This window comes from Columba livia, chromosome 11 (genome assembly GCF_036013475.1).
Source record: "Columba livia isolate bColLiv1 breed racing homer chromosome 11, bColLiv1.pat.W.v2, whole genome shotgun sequence".
In the NCBI taxonomy this organism is placed as follows: Eukaryota; Metazoa; Chordata; class Aves; order Columbiformes; family Columbidae; genus Columba; species Columba livia.
Window position 1 is genome coordinate 10,916,126 of NC_088612.1, and position 15,721 is coordinate 10,931,846.

At 36.7% G+C, this 15,721-nt stretch overlaps 1 protein-coding gene across 11 annotated transcripts in view; it reads right to left on the reverse strand.

Moving 5' to 3' along the window:
* Positions 1–15,721, reverse strand: part of DENND4A (DENN domain containing 4A) — a 46,408-nt gene that overhangs the window by 26,306 nt on the left and 4,381 nt on the right. For 5 of the 11 annotated variants that reach the window (XM_065075936.1, XM_065075940.1, XM_065075934.1 and 2 more), the window contains exons 2-7: positions 11,071–11,156; positions 6,203–6,532; positions 5,342–5,591; positions 3,919–3,988; positions 2,170–2,339; positions 1,239–1,480 (exon numbers count right to left, since the gene is read on the reverse strand). In XM_065075936.1, coding sequence (XP_064932008.1) covers positions 1,239–1,480; positions 2,170–2,339; positions 3,919–3,988; positions 5,342–5,591; positions 6,203–6,510 — 1,040 coding nt within the window. In that variant the 5' untranslated portion in view covers positions 6,511–6,532; positions 11,071–11,156. The remainder of the gene's footprint in view (positions 1–1,238; positions 1,481–2,169; positions 2,340–3,918; positions 3,989–5,341; positions 5,592–6,202; positions 6,533–11,070; positions 11,157–15,721) is intronic. The other 6 variants (XM_065075937.1, XM_065075943.1, XM_065075942.1 and 3 more) reach the window with 3 other exon arrangements.

A 15,721-nucleotide genomic window follows, 5' to 3' on the forward strand; every position in this document is an offset into this window, starting at 1 on the left:
CAGCACATCCTTTAGTGGGATTTCTGCAACTTTTACCGTTATTATGATGCAGACAACCAAATTTTGAACAAATTCAGAGAAATCCACAAACACACACTGATTTACACAGAAGACTCATTCTATGTTTCTGATTCAAAGCTATATATTTCATACATTTTGTACAAGGATGGTGGCAGGCATGAGGAACATAGAGGAAACACGAAGGGCAAGGTCGGCTGCTTGTGGATGCAGAAAATGTTCAAATACGCACGTATGGCACAAACAATTTTCATTAGCATTAAAACCGCTGAAGAAACCAGGCTACATACTATTTAACTTCATGCAAGGCAGTGTAGCTATATTTAAATTATCCACAGTAAACTGACCAGTTATTATTATTAATTATATTTGCTCCTCATTCAATTAATTTGCAAAACTCAAAAACCAAATAGAGTTCCCAGGTTAAAAAAAAACAACAAACTTTTCATTATTGGAAATTGACCCTATCAGAATTTTAAAAGTAGTAGATACAAAGTGAAATAATGAAGTGGATAAACAATCACAAAAAACTCACTTAATCCATAAAAATTAAAGTCGCATGAAGTTTAATATTAAAGTTTAGTCAGAATACTGATGTGTAATGAAAAAACCCAACACACAACCAAACCAATATTGCACTTGAAGTCTCATGTATTGAAAAGCTGTGTTAGGCTAGAAAATGTTAAATGGCATCACATATCAATTACAGATATCAACCTCTCCTTGGATGTGAGGACTTCCTCTGCATTTTAAAAAGGGAAACCCTTTATGTAAGAATGAAACTAAGTTTATTCATCACAAATAGAAGAGGATTACTAATGGGGGGGGGGAAGGAAATCAAATCCACTTTATTATCTCTCATTACACATCAGGCATTTGAAAAAATTCACAACCAGATATTTTTTCTTCTACTTTAATGTATTAAAAATTAAGAAACGATTTATAATTTGTTCTCCTAATCACTATGATAAAGGGTGTAAAGCTAATTTTAAAGGGCTTTCAGAGATACCTCTGCAAGCACTTAAATCACAAATAAAATTCTGGGCTTTTTCAGGAAGTGAAGATACATTTAATCAACAGAGAAAAGTGCTTAATCTGCTGTAACCATTATATTCAATGTTTGATGACTGAAATCAAAACGATATTACAGGAAACTTAGAAGTAAAACAAAAAGCTCTCATCAATTGAAAGTACTGTTATGAATTTTTGAAAGTACTTACTTCTCAATGGGTAGAACATGTGGACCAGAGATGGAGTAACGATACAGAAAGGTAAGAAACTTCTTGAAAGCATCAAAGAAAGGCCAGTGAGAGAGCAGACAGATGCATTTATTCGTTTGAACTGTTCGGCATGTGTCTGACTTTCCCTCGGCAGCAGCTGTTAGTCCCAGCTGAGATTTTTGCTTCTCTGTGAGATTTTCTTCAGGATACAGTTCATAAAACTGAATAGCAGCACCATACACCTGCAGACAGCAAAGCGGAAGTCAGTGAATCTACGTCCATCTTCAAAGCAATCTAACAGCACCCAAACAGGCAAGGAAAATCAAGTTGGTGTTACTCTTTGAAAAGTTACATTAATGTTCCATCTTTTGAAGCAATCTATTCTGGAATATTCTTATGGCTGTGAAAATCCAGACTGACTATTATTCATTTAAAACACTTAATGTCATATGAGAAAGAGTAATTTATGAAACGATTTAAGTGAGAGAAAAATTATGATTATACAGAGTATATAGTCAACTGCTCCTACAATTTCTTTTAAAGCTATTTTAGGAATCCTTTATAAGCAACTCAAAGCAGTATTCCTTTGACATTCAATTTACATTTTAGAACAAGCATATACATGCAAGGTTGTTTCCACGCTTGCAATACAAATGGTATACTTGCATGTATATGCACTCAGAATTTTTATAGCTCTGTAGTTTCAAAGACTAACATGATTGGAAAGCAAGGGAGAACATGTTTATATGATCAACCGTCCAGCAGTGAAATAAATGCAAGTCACTCTTTAAAGTAGTCTTTGAATTAAGCCCAAACAAATAGATGCAAGTTAGTTTGTGAAAATACACACCCTGAAAAAGATAAACACCTGCATTTTAAAACTCAAATTATAAACCATGATTTTTTTTTTTTTTTAAAGCTTTTAGAATACCTTTTCTGCAGAAGCTCCAGTTAGTACAAATGTAGAAAAAACTGGGAGAGGGTATTTACTGTTAGACGGCCAACATTCAATCGTTGCACCCATAGGTAGGCAAAAAAGAGGCACAGATTCTGGTAAGGGGAATGATTCATAATCTTCTTCAGGATATCTGCATATTAAACCTATAAAGGCAATTTGTAAAAAGGAAGTTATGTAAGGAATAGCAGAAACACATTTGTAATAGCTCATTCCATTTAAAAAATGCCCAGAGAAATTGTGTATCAGCATATACTGACTTAAATAAACTTCAGTAAAGTTGTAAGTAATCAGGCACAGCAAATAGCTGGCAAGGGGCAGCATGCTCCCCAGGCCTGATGAGGAATCACCCATTAAAACGCTGGGCTGAAGTGCTACTTACCATTCTAGGAACTCTTTACAAGTAATTTATCTACTTCTGTTCGCAGGTTCTGTGCATCTCAGCTATTACTGTAATAGCTCACATTCTTCGCTAGTATGAGTAAAGATTTAAAATTTAGTTGAAAAGATGGTAACCTGAATAACTGAGAAATTAGACTGATGCTTTCAATTATAAAAGTAAGTAATTCTTGCCAACTAGTTTCCTGAAATATCTGATATGTTAGATATTAGATAGATTATTTGTTTAGTTTCAATAGAATCGAACCAATTAATTATACTGATCTACCTCAGCTGAGGATTCAACTAATGTGTTTAGACTTAATTTTAAACATAGCTGTAAAACATGAAGTTCATACAGGTCTTCAGTTACATCGCATGGTTGTGGCAAACTATCCATGCTCATTACCAGCCTGGGGACTCCAAACTGAGAATTTATATTGTGTGAAGAGATTTAGGATTTCTCTACGTTAGAAAACACAATCATTACACATTCTAATCTGATATACAGTGAAATATTAAGCAGCAATAAAAACCGGTCATCAAGAAGGGCAGTGGTTTGGTTTGTTTTTTCCTCCCAAGAAGCAATATTTCGTGTAAGCTACTAACAGATGTGGGGCTTTTCAATATTTGTATTTATTTATAAACTTAGTGTCCACCTTTTAGCTAGTCCCAAACTACTGTTGTTTACAGAAAGCAGCATCTCAAAGGGATATAAGTAAATTAAAGCTTAAGCCTGAATCATGCTCATGACACGCATTCAAACAATATAATGTTTTTTTTAAAACAAACAAAAACAAAAAAAACCACAACACATTTCATCAGTCATAGCAAATCTAATTCTGTCTCATAAATAAAACAAAATAAAGATGATACGCAATCCAAAAATACTTAAGAGTTCAATGCCACTGACGTTCAGGGCAGTGGGGAAATCTGCTCTATTCCCCAACATCGTCAAAATGTTTACTGAAGAAAAGTGATTGTGAAAATTCCTCAAGCAATTTTTTGAGTATTTTCTTCTGCGTATATACATACACACACATGCCTTCTTAAAGAGACAGTTCTTAGCAACAAAAACAGAGGCGAGAAACACACAGGTTTGTAGAAACCTATCAAAACACAACTGAGCTTCCAATTAAAAGCCATTTTAAAACAAATGGCCATGATACATAATTCTAAGGCTTATGTTAGAACACTCTTTTAAAAGGATTTTCTAGGGAAAGATTCCTTTCTGGATAATGCCAAGATAGTGTCTTTGTCAAGTAATTCTTCAATTAATAATGTATTACATCACAAATAAGCTTGTACACCCTGAATTGAAGATAGAGCTAAATAGTAGTTACATACCAGCTTTATATGATATGGTGTTGGTTTTTGCCACAGACTTTTTATAACATAAATATACTGCTGAGCCCCACTGTAAAACAAAAGAAATTATTTAATTACATGCTGAAGTATAAGAAAATAACGTAACAGAAAATAGTGGAGGAAAGCCTCCTCTTCCTTCTTTACAAAGGACCATAATCTATACACAAAAACACAGACCTTTAAAATATTGGAATTCAGTGCCTGTTATGCCATCCCTTCAGACAATGGCCACAAACAGATCACTAAAAGCAAAGCACCATATTAGCTCTGAACCACCGATCCACAGCAGGCACAGCCTGACCTCCCAAACACAACTGGTTTCTAGACTGAGGCATGAGACCTATAAATTCTTCTCCAAAACATTTGTGAACATAACTATGGAATTTTAAGTACAATTGTCATCCATATAAATATTTAAGCCTTTCTCCATTCCATTAAACTTCTGGCTTAAACGTGTGTATAGACAGATACATATACATGCATGCAGGTATTTATATATACACACACACACAGTGCAATGTTTCTGCTATTAACTGCATTTGTGTATTACTTTAATACTTATCAATATTCTTTTGTGCCTGCATTTATATTTTAATCACACTAATCTTTCGGCCACATTCCTTATTCCATCTGTTATTTCATGGTCTGTAAAACACTGTGGCATAAAGTCATAGTTTTTGCAGCTTCTAAACAACAACTTCCTTAATGTTTTAAAATATTTCTGAAGTTCTCAAATTCTGGACATGAGAATAAAGAACATTGAAAGCCACAGAAAAGACCGGCACCTTTTAAGGGCGCAAAGCTTTTAGGGATGGGAGAGATACAGCAATTTCTGAAAGACAGCACTCCCATAACCCAGTCCACACAGGGACTGGTAGAACTGAAAAATCCATTTGTTAATGTCTACAGACATTTATTTAAAAATAAGTGCAGATCAACTTCCACCACGATCTTTTTCACATCATACTATTCCCATATGCAGCCAGCATCCTCACCAGCATGCTGACTTTTGAGTCCCCTAGGAAACCCGGCACACAGGGCTGCAGATTCCATCAGGAGACAACAAAAGATTAAGTTATGCAAAAAAAAGTGCTGTGATGCCTGCGCATTTTAGCAGGTCTGGCTTCGGAACCATATTAAGCATTAAGTTGTTAGATATAGAATTTCCATCACAACAGTAAAATCAGCATCAGAAATAGTCACATCTGTAAAACCTCCAGTTACGCACATGGTGACACAGCAGGTCCTAAGGACTAATCCTCCAAATCGTCCAAGATCTGATGTATCTTCGGAGAGTGCTTACCAAAATTTTTTACCAGGTCCTCTGAGAACTGTCACAAATACTCCACAAACATCACATCATTGAATAACAACTGTTCAAAATCCAGATTTTTAATCTTACCATACTATTATTAAGATTCTTGTCAACCTTGCAGAACGTATGTGGCGGGGTTTCTCCTTTACTTGGTATGATTATACATATATCCGTAACAGCCAATGTGTTTTGTGTCATGTTTTCGGATGCTCTTCGGTAAGTGATGTACACTCTTTGTGACGAGGCGCTGCCACTAATATTAGCAGGCCGACCATATGGAGTAGTTTGAATTACTTCACAACCTTGCTTTACTCTTTCTTTCCCATCATATAAAACCCTAGTTAAAAACAGGATGAACAAAAGTCAGAAGGAACATAATTTTCTTTAACATTTGAATACTAATACTATAGTAAGAATTATAACTGAACAGAACTAGTTTAGCAGCAGCTCTTGTCTCATCTCTGATTAAAACATTTTTACTGACAAGTTCAGGTCACGTTGTATCAAACTGCATTCTAATAGAAAAGCTTTGTGATTAAACTATACTAGTTTTCCTTATGTATAATTGCTTTTAAGTGTTTTGTTTACCGTAAAATAGTATTATTTTCAATTCTATTAAAGATTCATTGCCTGATCCTAAGAACATCATACAACTCACCACTTTTCAATCTGTATTAAATAGGTTAGGCATGTTATCTCAACCAAAATATATACACTGAAAATTATAAACGGTTTTGCAACCTCCAAAATGCAAAGGTCTAGACTTTTCACTAAAATGCACTCAGCATGCATTTTTCCTACCACATTGGGTTACAGTATGCTCAAGTCAAGCAATAAGTCAAACTCTTTAGAGTTTTGCCTTATATTTGAAAAGCGTGGTACTTCAATAAATCTTGTTAGTCAAATAAAACTGCCAAAATCGCTTACGGGAACAGAAAAACCACTCACCCCAAATCAGTAAGCGGGGGCTTATCCCTTCCTCGGCGATAACAAAGGTATATCTGTGGTCCTACAAGACTGCCATTATTAAGATCTGCAGACAGTCCTGAGGGAGTAACATCTATGCATTTATATCCCTGAGGAACTTCCTCCCCCAGAGATTTATTAATTACTGTTACATCTGTAACAGGTTCTTTTGGTTTAGCAATTTTATGGCAAGCATCATTGAAGTGGATTTCTTCCTCCAGTGGTTTTGAAATATCTGTTAATCCTGCGACAACAAAGTAGTCAGCAACACGAGCCCCTTTGTCTTCCATCTTCCATTACAAGACGTTCTAACTGGTAAGAAAGAAATATATATCAGTATTTTTAAAGGAAACTTAAGACATCAGAAGGATTTAAATTATGTTTATTTTTTAAAAACAGAAAACTAGCAATAATATAAATTAAAACACAACATAAGAATACAAAACAAATAAGAGAGATCCATAATCAGATCATATAACATGTTTCATTTGTAATCATGATCTTTCCAATTTGGAATTCTGAGTCACAATCATGAGAGCTAATTGTTAAATCTTTGGATGGAAAACCCAAGTGGCCTCTACTTACACACTAGAGTAGCTGAACCAACAGGAACAGTAACAGCAAAATAGCGTGCAAAGTTTTGCAAAGAGTTCACTAATTAAAACTCGTGGCTAAGACAAAAAGCAGTTCTTACGTATTTTGCACATAGTCTGCTACTGCACTCCTTTCACCATGACAATGGATCTTTAAGGCATGATCTGGAATTAATTAGCTTCCTGAATATTAAACATTTATGCAAAGCTTGCTGTGATTATTCTAAAGATATGACTGTAATATTTGCAGCCACCTCATCCTGTGGGATTTTACATCAGATACCAAGGCCAGATCTTCACGGAGTACTTTTGCAAGCTAAAAGTTGATACCATTTTATTTCATAGTGTTTTGGGGCTCAGATCCTTGATATGTAACACATCGATAGCCAGCAATACACCAGCTTTTATACAAGACATTTAAACCAAGTCAGCTTCAATGGACCACAAACCACTGTGACAGAAAAACATTTAAGACCACCTGAAGGTTTTCATAATGAAAAGGAGTACAGTCTTGCTGTTCCAGCCAAACTGTGCTGGGAAAACACATTATTTCTTCCTGGAATATATTGATAAAAAATTCTTTACATATGATTTCTTTCTGTACAGTGCTTTTTTGTAGTATTTGCTACCAAGGTTGTAAATTAACTTCAGCACAGGACAAAGTAAGATCTGTAGGATGAAAGGATGGCCTTGCAAACAACACAGCAGACAACATTATCAGATGATTCAGATTCCTCTCCACCAGAGACTCCTGAATACCTTTGCAAGTCACTTAAACCCCATGTCTCATTTAACAGCTTGATCTTTCAAGTAAAGAAAATACTTTCCACTCTTTCATGGAACGCTGAGAAATGGGCTAAAAATGTTTATCTAAATCACCCATATGTGCTGGAACCTTGCTAAAGGAGCTTCAGAAGTTTACTGTCATGAAGTTCCAGACTTTTTAAACCAGACAAGCTATTTAAGACTTTTTTGTTGAATTAATTTTGTTTGGGTGTAAAATTTGATTGCAAGAGAAACTGTTACAACACAGGAGTTCACTATCGCTCAGGAACTCAAGAAACAGAATTTAACACAGTTTGAATGGTGGGTACAAGACTTCAGTTTTCATGCTACCTTTATTCCAGTTGCTTTATCTACTTCCCTTTATTTTTTGCTCTAGGTAGCAAGTTTAAGCCTTATCCAACTTCATACCATCATGATTCTTGGATTTTACCGAGAAACCGTCATTAAACCAAGCAAAATAAATCTAGACATCTCTCACTAGTAACTGCGGAAATTGTGTCCCAAGTTGATACTGTGCATTTAATCAAATTGTTCCAAGCTGACCTCAGATTCCCAGCATCAGTCCCTGCTCAAGAGGAATGTCAGCCTGTGCCAGATTCTCCACTATCAACCTCATCCACCAGTGTAAAAAAGGTCATTCCACCTTCCTGCTCTTACTTTGTAGGCTGGATGTGTCCTGCTGGAGTAACGGACCTGATGAGCTTCTACAATTGCAAGGAAACGAGTAACAGTTTTTATTTTAAGGTTATTTGCATTATTCAAGGAAATGCCAAGAAAAACCTCCAAACTATCCAACCTTTATTTCTTTCTGTACAGTTAATAAGCAATATGGGACACTTTAGAACACACAATTACTGGGAAATAATAATCAATATATAGTAGTGTAACAGTTTGTAAATAACTGTTCAGCTTGTTTTCTGAGAGAAGAGAGAATGCAGTTACAAACCTAAGTTTAATTTAACCTAAATGCAGTTACTTCAAAAACATCTGGAATATGTTACTCAATAAGCAGTATATGAGAGTAATAACTACAAACTCAAACTTCTCTTTGAGCAATGTATCCAAAGACACACAAATTCAATCACTGCATATGCTGCCTACTATTTCACTGTACATCTGGCTCCATCAAATCCAGAACAGGCTAGCAATAAATGCATGGAGAGATAAAGAAGTTTCATAAAGTATCTTTAAACTCTAACATAAGGCCAAACACTAGCATCTTTTAGCTAATACCACTGAAGTTCTAAATATTTTCTAACAATGTTAGCAGTCAAAAATTATACAAACTGTAACTGTTAAAACTGCAAGTCTTAGAACTTCAGCATATTAGCAGCACATTATTCGAGTCTAATTAGCCAAGACAGCACTACAACTAAACAGAAATATATATATCTACACATTATACTAAAGAATCATACCTGTCTCACAATTTAAGCCTCACTACTAATTATTTCACGTCAAGTTTATACCAAAAGTCTTAAATTCAAACATACATTTATTCCCAAAAGCACTTTCAGGAAAAAACTGGGACAAGCTCTCCTCATTTAGAGCCAGTTAAAATTAGAATCCCCTACATACAAACACCTGCTATCACACAAATATGCTTCCTAAGGTTACAGCAAGTAATACACAAGTCAGCAAGAGTTTCATAATTTAATGCAGCTTTTACAGAAGGGAAAAAAGAAGCCTGACTGATGATGCACCATCCTTCAGATCTCTGCCTTCTGATACAAAGGTGTGCTGCTAAAAATGGCATGAAATGCAGAAGATATCAAAACAATTCAGTGGCACTTTATTCAGGCTGACTGCAGACTTTACTAGAGCTACTATGATACCCAAATTATCAACATCTGTTTACTGTGAGAACAGATTTATGCAAACTTTATGTTAACAGACCTCAGAAATAAGGTATATAATGTGAGCTAATTTAGTGACAAATAATTATTCTGTGAAAAGCAATGCCACACAAACTGATTAACTTGAATAATTTCTGTAGAAACTCTTACCATGAAGGTATATCAGTGCAACTTTGATCTCATCAGTGAATTCAGAAAGAGTAGCACATAAGCTTAGTTTGCTTCCAACAAAGTTTTCTATTTGCTATAAACTACTCACAACTCTCATACAGAAAGCAAATAAAAATAGAAAGGCACGATTTTGTATCAGCTCACCTATTTTCAGACAAAATAACTAACTCGGTGTCCAAGCTTTTTGAACACACCACATTTTTTGTTCAAATACTATAAGATGTATGTACAAATCAGCTTTTTCCTCACCACATGACCAGAACTAATGCAGATGTGGCTTATATTCCATCTGTGCCGCAGCACGAGGCACGATACTTCATGAAGCAGAGTTTACTATAGAGGCACTGCACCGTTTCCAAGGGAAAAAAATACTGATATAATTCATACAACCAGCTCCTACCCACAGACTTTTGTAGAGATAACCTGTAAGTGGGCTGCAGACCAGAAGAACTTGCTCTAGCAACACCAGCTTCTTTCGAGGAACCACCTTTCCCAGATAGCAAAAAGGATTGGCTTGTGTGCTTTTTGCATGTGCAAGAGATCCATGATGTGTGAAAGACAGCAGTAAGGACCATCTGATTCTGGTAGAACAGCTTTGCCAGTCCACAGCTGGCAGACACAAATACAACAACTACCTTGTAATCTTTTAATCTTCCTCATCTTCATTTCTATTGCTTCCTGCAGTTTCCTTTGAGAATATTAAATAGCTTATTAATTTGAGTTCCTTATAAGGCCCATTTGCTCTCTAAAGCAAGTGACATTTTACTTTATTAGCCTGACTCCAAAGAGATGTTGTTTGTAAACAAGGAATGAAGGTCTCCTAGCATGGGTTGGAAACCAATGCAAGGCTCTGCAACGCACCTTTTTAAAAATGCTTCAAAGCTTTAATAAAAACGGTCATTATGTCTTTTTAAAGCTTTCTTCATATAATCACATCCCAAGAACTTCCTTCCTTTGAGGGCACCCAAAGAGCAGACAACGGACAGACAAATCAGCGATAAGTTTTTAAAAATTGCCAATAAAGTTCTAACAGCCCCTAGCATTCCAGTCTCCTGTGTACTGCTGCATTATCCTGTTCGAGTGTGCTGCCAACACACAGAAATGTTGAGGCTAGCCATGCAAGAGTAAAATGAAGTTAACTGGATCAGTCAGTCACACTGTGGCTACTCAGAACCATTTCTCAGCCATGACACTGCACAAATCACATGAGAGCTCAACAGTCTCAGGAACATGTGAATAACTGCAGTTACACAGGGAAAATGTTCACCCATCCCTGTACTTCCAAGTTGCCTGTCAAAAGTGACAGAAAAGCCATTTTTCACCAGTATTTTCTTCATAGCAAGCAAACAATCCCAGGAACAAAGCAGAAGTGCCTCAAATGTTACAGGAATTCTCCCAAGTCTGAACACAAGCTTCCTGGAAATTCTACCAATGTTTTCCCTACCTTTTCATCAGGGCATTGCTTCTACACTTTGCCTCTCTTGCTGTCAGCCAGGCTTTAACATAGACTTCTTGTTAAAGTTTCATTCCCTATAGAAACAGTGAAAACAAAAATTAAACAATATACACTTTTGTTGAAACTTAGCTTACTGCACACTCTGCTGCACCAGTCCCATTAAATGAATATTGTGAATTGTTGTAGGAGACACTTGCTAAAGACAAGGTTACATGTCACTTAACTGTTTAAAAAGTATATAAAACCAGATTTTAAACTTCAGAAACAAAATATCAAGTTTTATGCTGCATTGATATTTTCAAGAAAGTAAACAACTTTTAATGCTTAACACCCCCCACACAAAATACATTAGAGAACAGGTGAGCTAGCCACTTGGAATTATTTCAACTCTTTCACTATTTTCTGAAGATAAATATCTTCCATGTCTATTCAGAGGTGTTAGCCAGCTATCAAAGTGCTCTTTTAGTTCAATAACCTTTCAAAGTCTACCTCGAAACATTGCTCCTCTTTGCAAGATTCTGATATTTAAGCAGATCCTTCTCACTCCACAATCAGTAATACACATGTACTCCATCTAGCCACCTTATTCCAGTTCCCATTCTTGCCAAAACAATTCACTGTTTTCCTTCAGATACGGCAAACACCAGTATAACCACTCTTAAACATTGAACACAGGCAGCTTGAACTTGTGTTTTACACCCAGGCATGTGCAAGCCAGGCAGCATGTGCTGCATTTAAGCATTTTGAAGCAACAGTTCTCCCCCATGGGATTGAGGAGAATACTTCACTGGAGACTCGCTCAGACTTCAATCTCCAAGAAACACTCATTAGCACTAGCAAGGCTGTAATCAAAAATAAACCTTGTCTAAATGAGGCTTCTATTTGCCAAGACTCAGAGAACACTCTTAGAAGATTACTGTGAGACGACTTCAGAAAACAAAGTGTAACATAAGCAAGACTGGGAAGAAACATCTCAGGAGGGTTTGTGCAAACCATGAAATATTTGCTTCCATTCCTGAAGGTGAAGGGGAAAACAGGGGAAAATCCCTACACTAGATTATCAGAATTATATTTTTGGAAGCACAAAGTTCAAGGTTGAGTGCATAACCCCAAAGGTCAAGACAACTTGTTTCAGATGATGCAGAAGCAATAAGCACCATTAGTTCATGACTCCTAGAGCAAGGAGGTGGGATGAGAGCCTGGTGAGCGAACCCAGCCCCTGCTGCACATCCTTCTAACCCATACACCCCTATGGACCAGTACCAGTCATAGGCAGTTACTCTCCAGTAACTGACTTCATGCATTTTTACACACAACTACAAAAAGAATATGCAGCAGTAGCACTACATATTTCTGTCCAATGACTTGATCTGTAATATAAAGTTTCAAGGAGTGCCAGAAATTATAATTTTAGGAATCACCTGCAGACCTCAAGTACAGCTGCAATACATCGAAGAAATAAGCAGCACTAACACATTAATATTTTCCCCATGGACACTTCAAAAACCATCTTTCCTAGTCAACTACCTGGAAAGACAATGAGTAGAGTTAAAGGAAAGAAAAATATATATTTACACATCACAGAGAACATAGCGAGAACCATGGCCAGTGTACTTGCAGCTCTATTCTGTAGTACCTGGAGCTGGTACAACATTTTTACAACTAGTTTGTTGTCCTCCATCTATCAAGTAAAAGATCTACTTGTTCAAGAAACAAGGCATGAAGGACCCACATTATTACCCCAATACAACTAGGACTTCTCATAGCATTTTTATTTTTCAGTAGGACATTGCCTATACTTTCTTCACATTTCCTACCACTAAAGTTAAACAAATGGCAGTAACAGAGAAAGTTGCTAACAAGTAAGTTTAAAGTGATCGATTGCATTACTTTTTAGACTCTATTGCATATATCTGCACTCAATAATGCTAAACAACACAGTAATTAACAAGAAATCACTTGCCCCCACTAAGCTCCCTTCGGTGTTGCATCAATAGCAATACTAGTGCTAAGAAATATAGTGGCATATAAAATTGACAACAGAAAAAGAAAAACCCCAACATTATTCTGCCCCTGCATCACTAGACCAGAATTGTTATCAAGTTTTTTGCTGGCCCATTCACAATCATCTGTACTGACTCATAGTTAACCTGAGATCCAAACTGCTGAGGAGATAACCAAGAGAGCTCAGAAAACGTGGTAACAAAGGATCTTTAAGAGGTGCCCGGGAAGCAGAAAAGTGCTGGATAAGAGTGCAGGGACAGAACACAAGACCATGAGTTTGGGAGCAGAAAATAGGAATGCAGGCCAAGAACTGCAATACCTAAGAAGAAAAAATAGGCCTAAATTCAGAGGCTAGTCTAGATTCAGTGGGATGGCTGCAGTCAGTGAACGAGAACTGGCAATCTAGAGTGTCAAAGCTTAGAGGAGGCAGCAGAGTAACTGGCAGAGAGGGTGGGATGGAGCAGAATTCACCCTGAGGGAGAGATCAGGCATCTTCTACATCTTCTGTACCCTCCACCAAATCTTCCATTTGTTTGTTCTTTGTTGCTGGTTTTAGTCTCAATAAAATCAAAGCATTTACTAAGAGGGTCTAACAAGGCACAGGCTGCTTAGGTGATTGTTACAGTTGTGGCACAGCACAATCCCTGTTCAAGTATCCCATGAGAATCATGGCAGAGACAAATCTTAAGAAGGCCAGTTTCAAAACTTCCACTTTCCTTTCTAAATTACAGTATTCCTGGTCAAAAAGCACAACCAAACAACGGAAACAATTTCTGAAGTACAATTGTGTTTGTAGGGAGGGATACAGAAAACAATTTATAGTAAATGAGGGGGAGTGAAGCCAAGGTAAGCACTATAAAATGTAAATATTACTTCACCCTAAACACAGTTCAGGAGGCCAGTTAGTCCGTGGTTTTTGTACAATCACTTATTGTACAACAACTTTTTAAACAGAGAACTGCCCCAAACAGAATGTTCTGTTTTCCTTGGTGCAGCAGATAAAAGCAAATGAAAACAGTGAATCTTCCAATATTGAGCTTCAAAAGCAAAATCTGTCACCAAAAATGTCAAAGTGCATCAACCAAGAGTGACAGAAGAGGACTTGTTTTACCCAGCCACATCTGGACACACATGACAACCTCAGTTTAGTTTTGAAGCCATTCTCTACCCAAATAAATGTTTTGAATTCATGGTGTGGTGGAAGGAAAGACCCATGGGAATTGTTTCTAACATGTTTGTTACATTTTAAAATACACTTTAACTGTGACTTGGAACATCTGACATTTTTTTCTTTCTCTGTCCAGCAAAAATGTCCTGCAAGGTAAGAAAACTGAGCAGATGTCATGTAGAGACTGCAACTGCCATTTGCAGATGATCTACACCACACTGGAAAGGTTTAATGGTGAGATGACACTAATACCTCCTGCATCTAGTAAATCTCTACATCCAGTTAGCAAAATGCTCACCTTCTACAGAAAAACAAGGGTGGATGTACTGCTACCAGTTGAGCTACAAACTTATCTATCTACTAAAACACATTGCTGTGAAAGTTTCCTAGCTAGGTTAGCTAGCGGAGCAATATAAAGCAACATTAAGCTAGTGTTCTCGCCTGATAATCACAGTAAATTAGCGTAATGACATGTGAATAGAACTTACTGCTTCAGGATTCCAGAGCCAGCTCAAAATATCTCTTTGTAACATAAAACAGACATATCTTAAACCCTCTTCCTCATCTTCTGGAGCAAAATTATTAAATAACCACAGCCTTCAAAGAAAGGCTGGATCATGCTGAGTTTGGGACAGTCACTTTATGTGCTAAATATTAGGAGAAAAGTACTCACAGAAGGGTTTGCTCCTGGCACTCTATGTAATGAAGTCTTCACTGTCCTGAACAGGCGTTCAGCACATGAGGCAACTGTACAATTTGTTAGAACACTGCTCCAGTATCAGGGTTTAACTGGCAGTCCTGTGCTGAGCCTGATTACTTCTGCACTTGCAGGATCTGACCAGCATCACCTCTTTTGCTCCAAGTTTAAAGTCAAAATATCATGCAGACAAACTTGCTGACATATAGAAACTATGGGGGCTGGACCAGATTCTGGTTTTACTTGTACAGCTTAGAATCACTTCTTGAGCTTCAGAAGAAACTTGCAGGCCTAAGACAAAACCAAAAATCAGGAGTGCAGCTCACAATCCCCTTCTCTTTGTATAAAGCTTGCACACAAAAAAAGTGGGGGTTTCCTCTTGGGACTTCTTCATTTGCCTATATGTTCATACAACTTATACAACACATTGCTTGTCAACTTTTATTTCAGATGGCTAAATTGAAATAATTTGATTAATTAGGATTAATCACTTTTTTTGACCCAAATTTTTAAAAAGCCAAATTTTTAAGTAAAAACCAAATAGTGAGGATATAACTAGCTACCTTCTAACAGTCCTCCTTACTCTTTGCATCCTATTTTTATACCACAGTTCCTTCTTCTTTCACTCTGTCTGCCCCATGATTGTTTACTGCAATTTCTTTCTACCTCTACAGTAACTGTATCTAATACATGAAAGCACACTTTGAAAAGGTAAAAAAATACCACTTTAAAAAGTAGGGCCCACACTTTCTGAAGTCTGCCATTTCCAC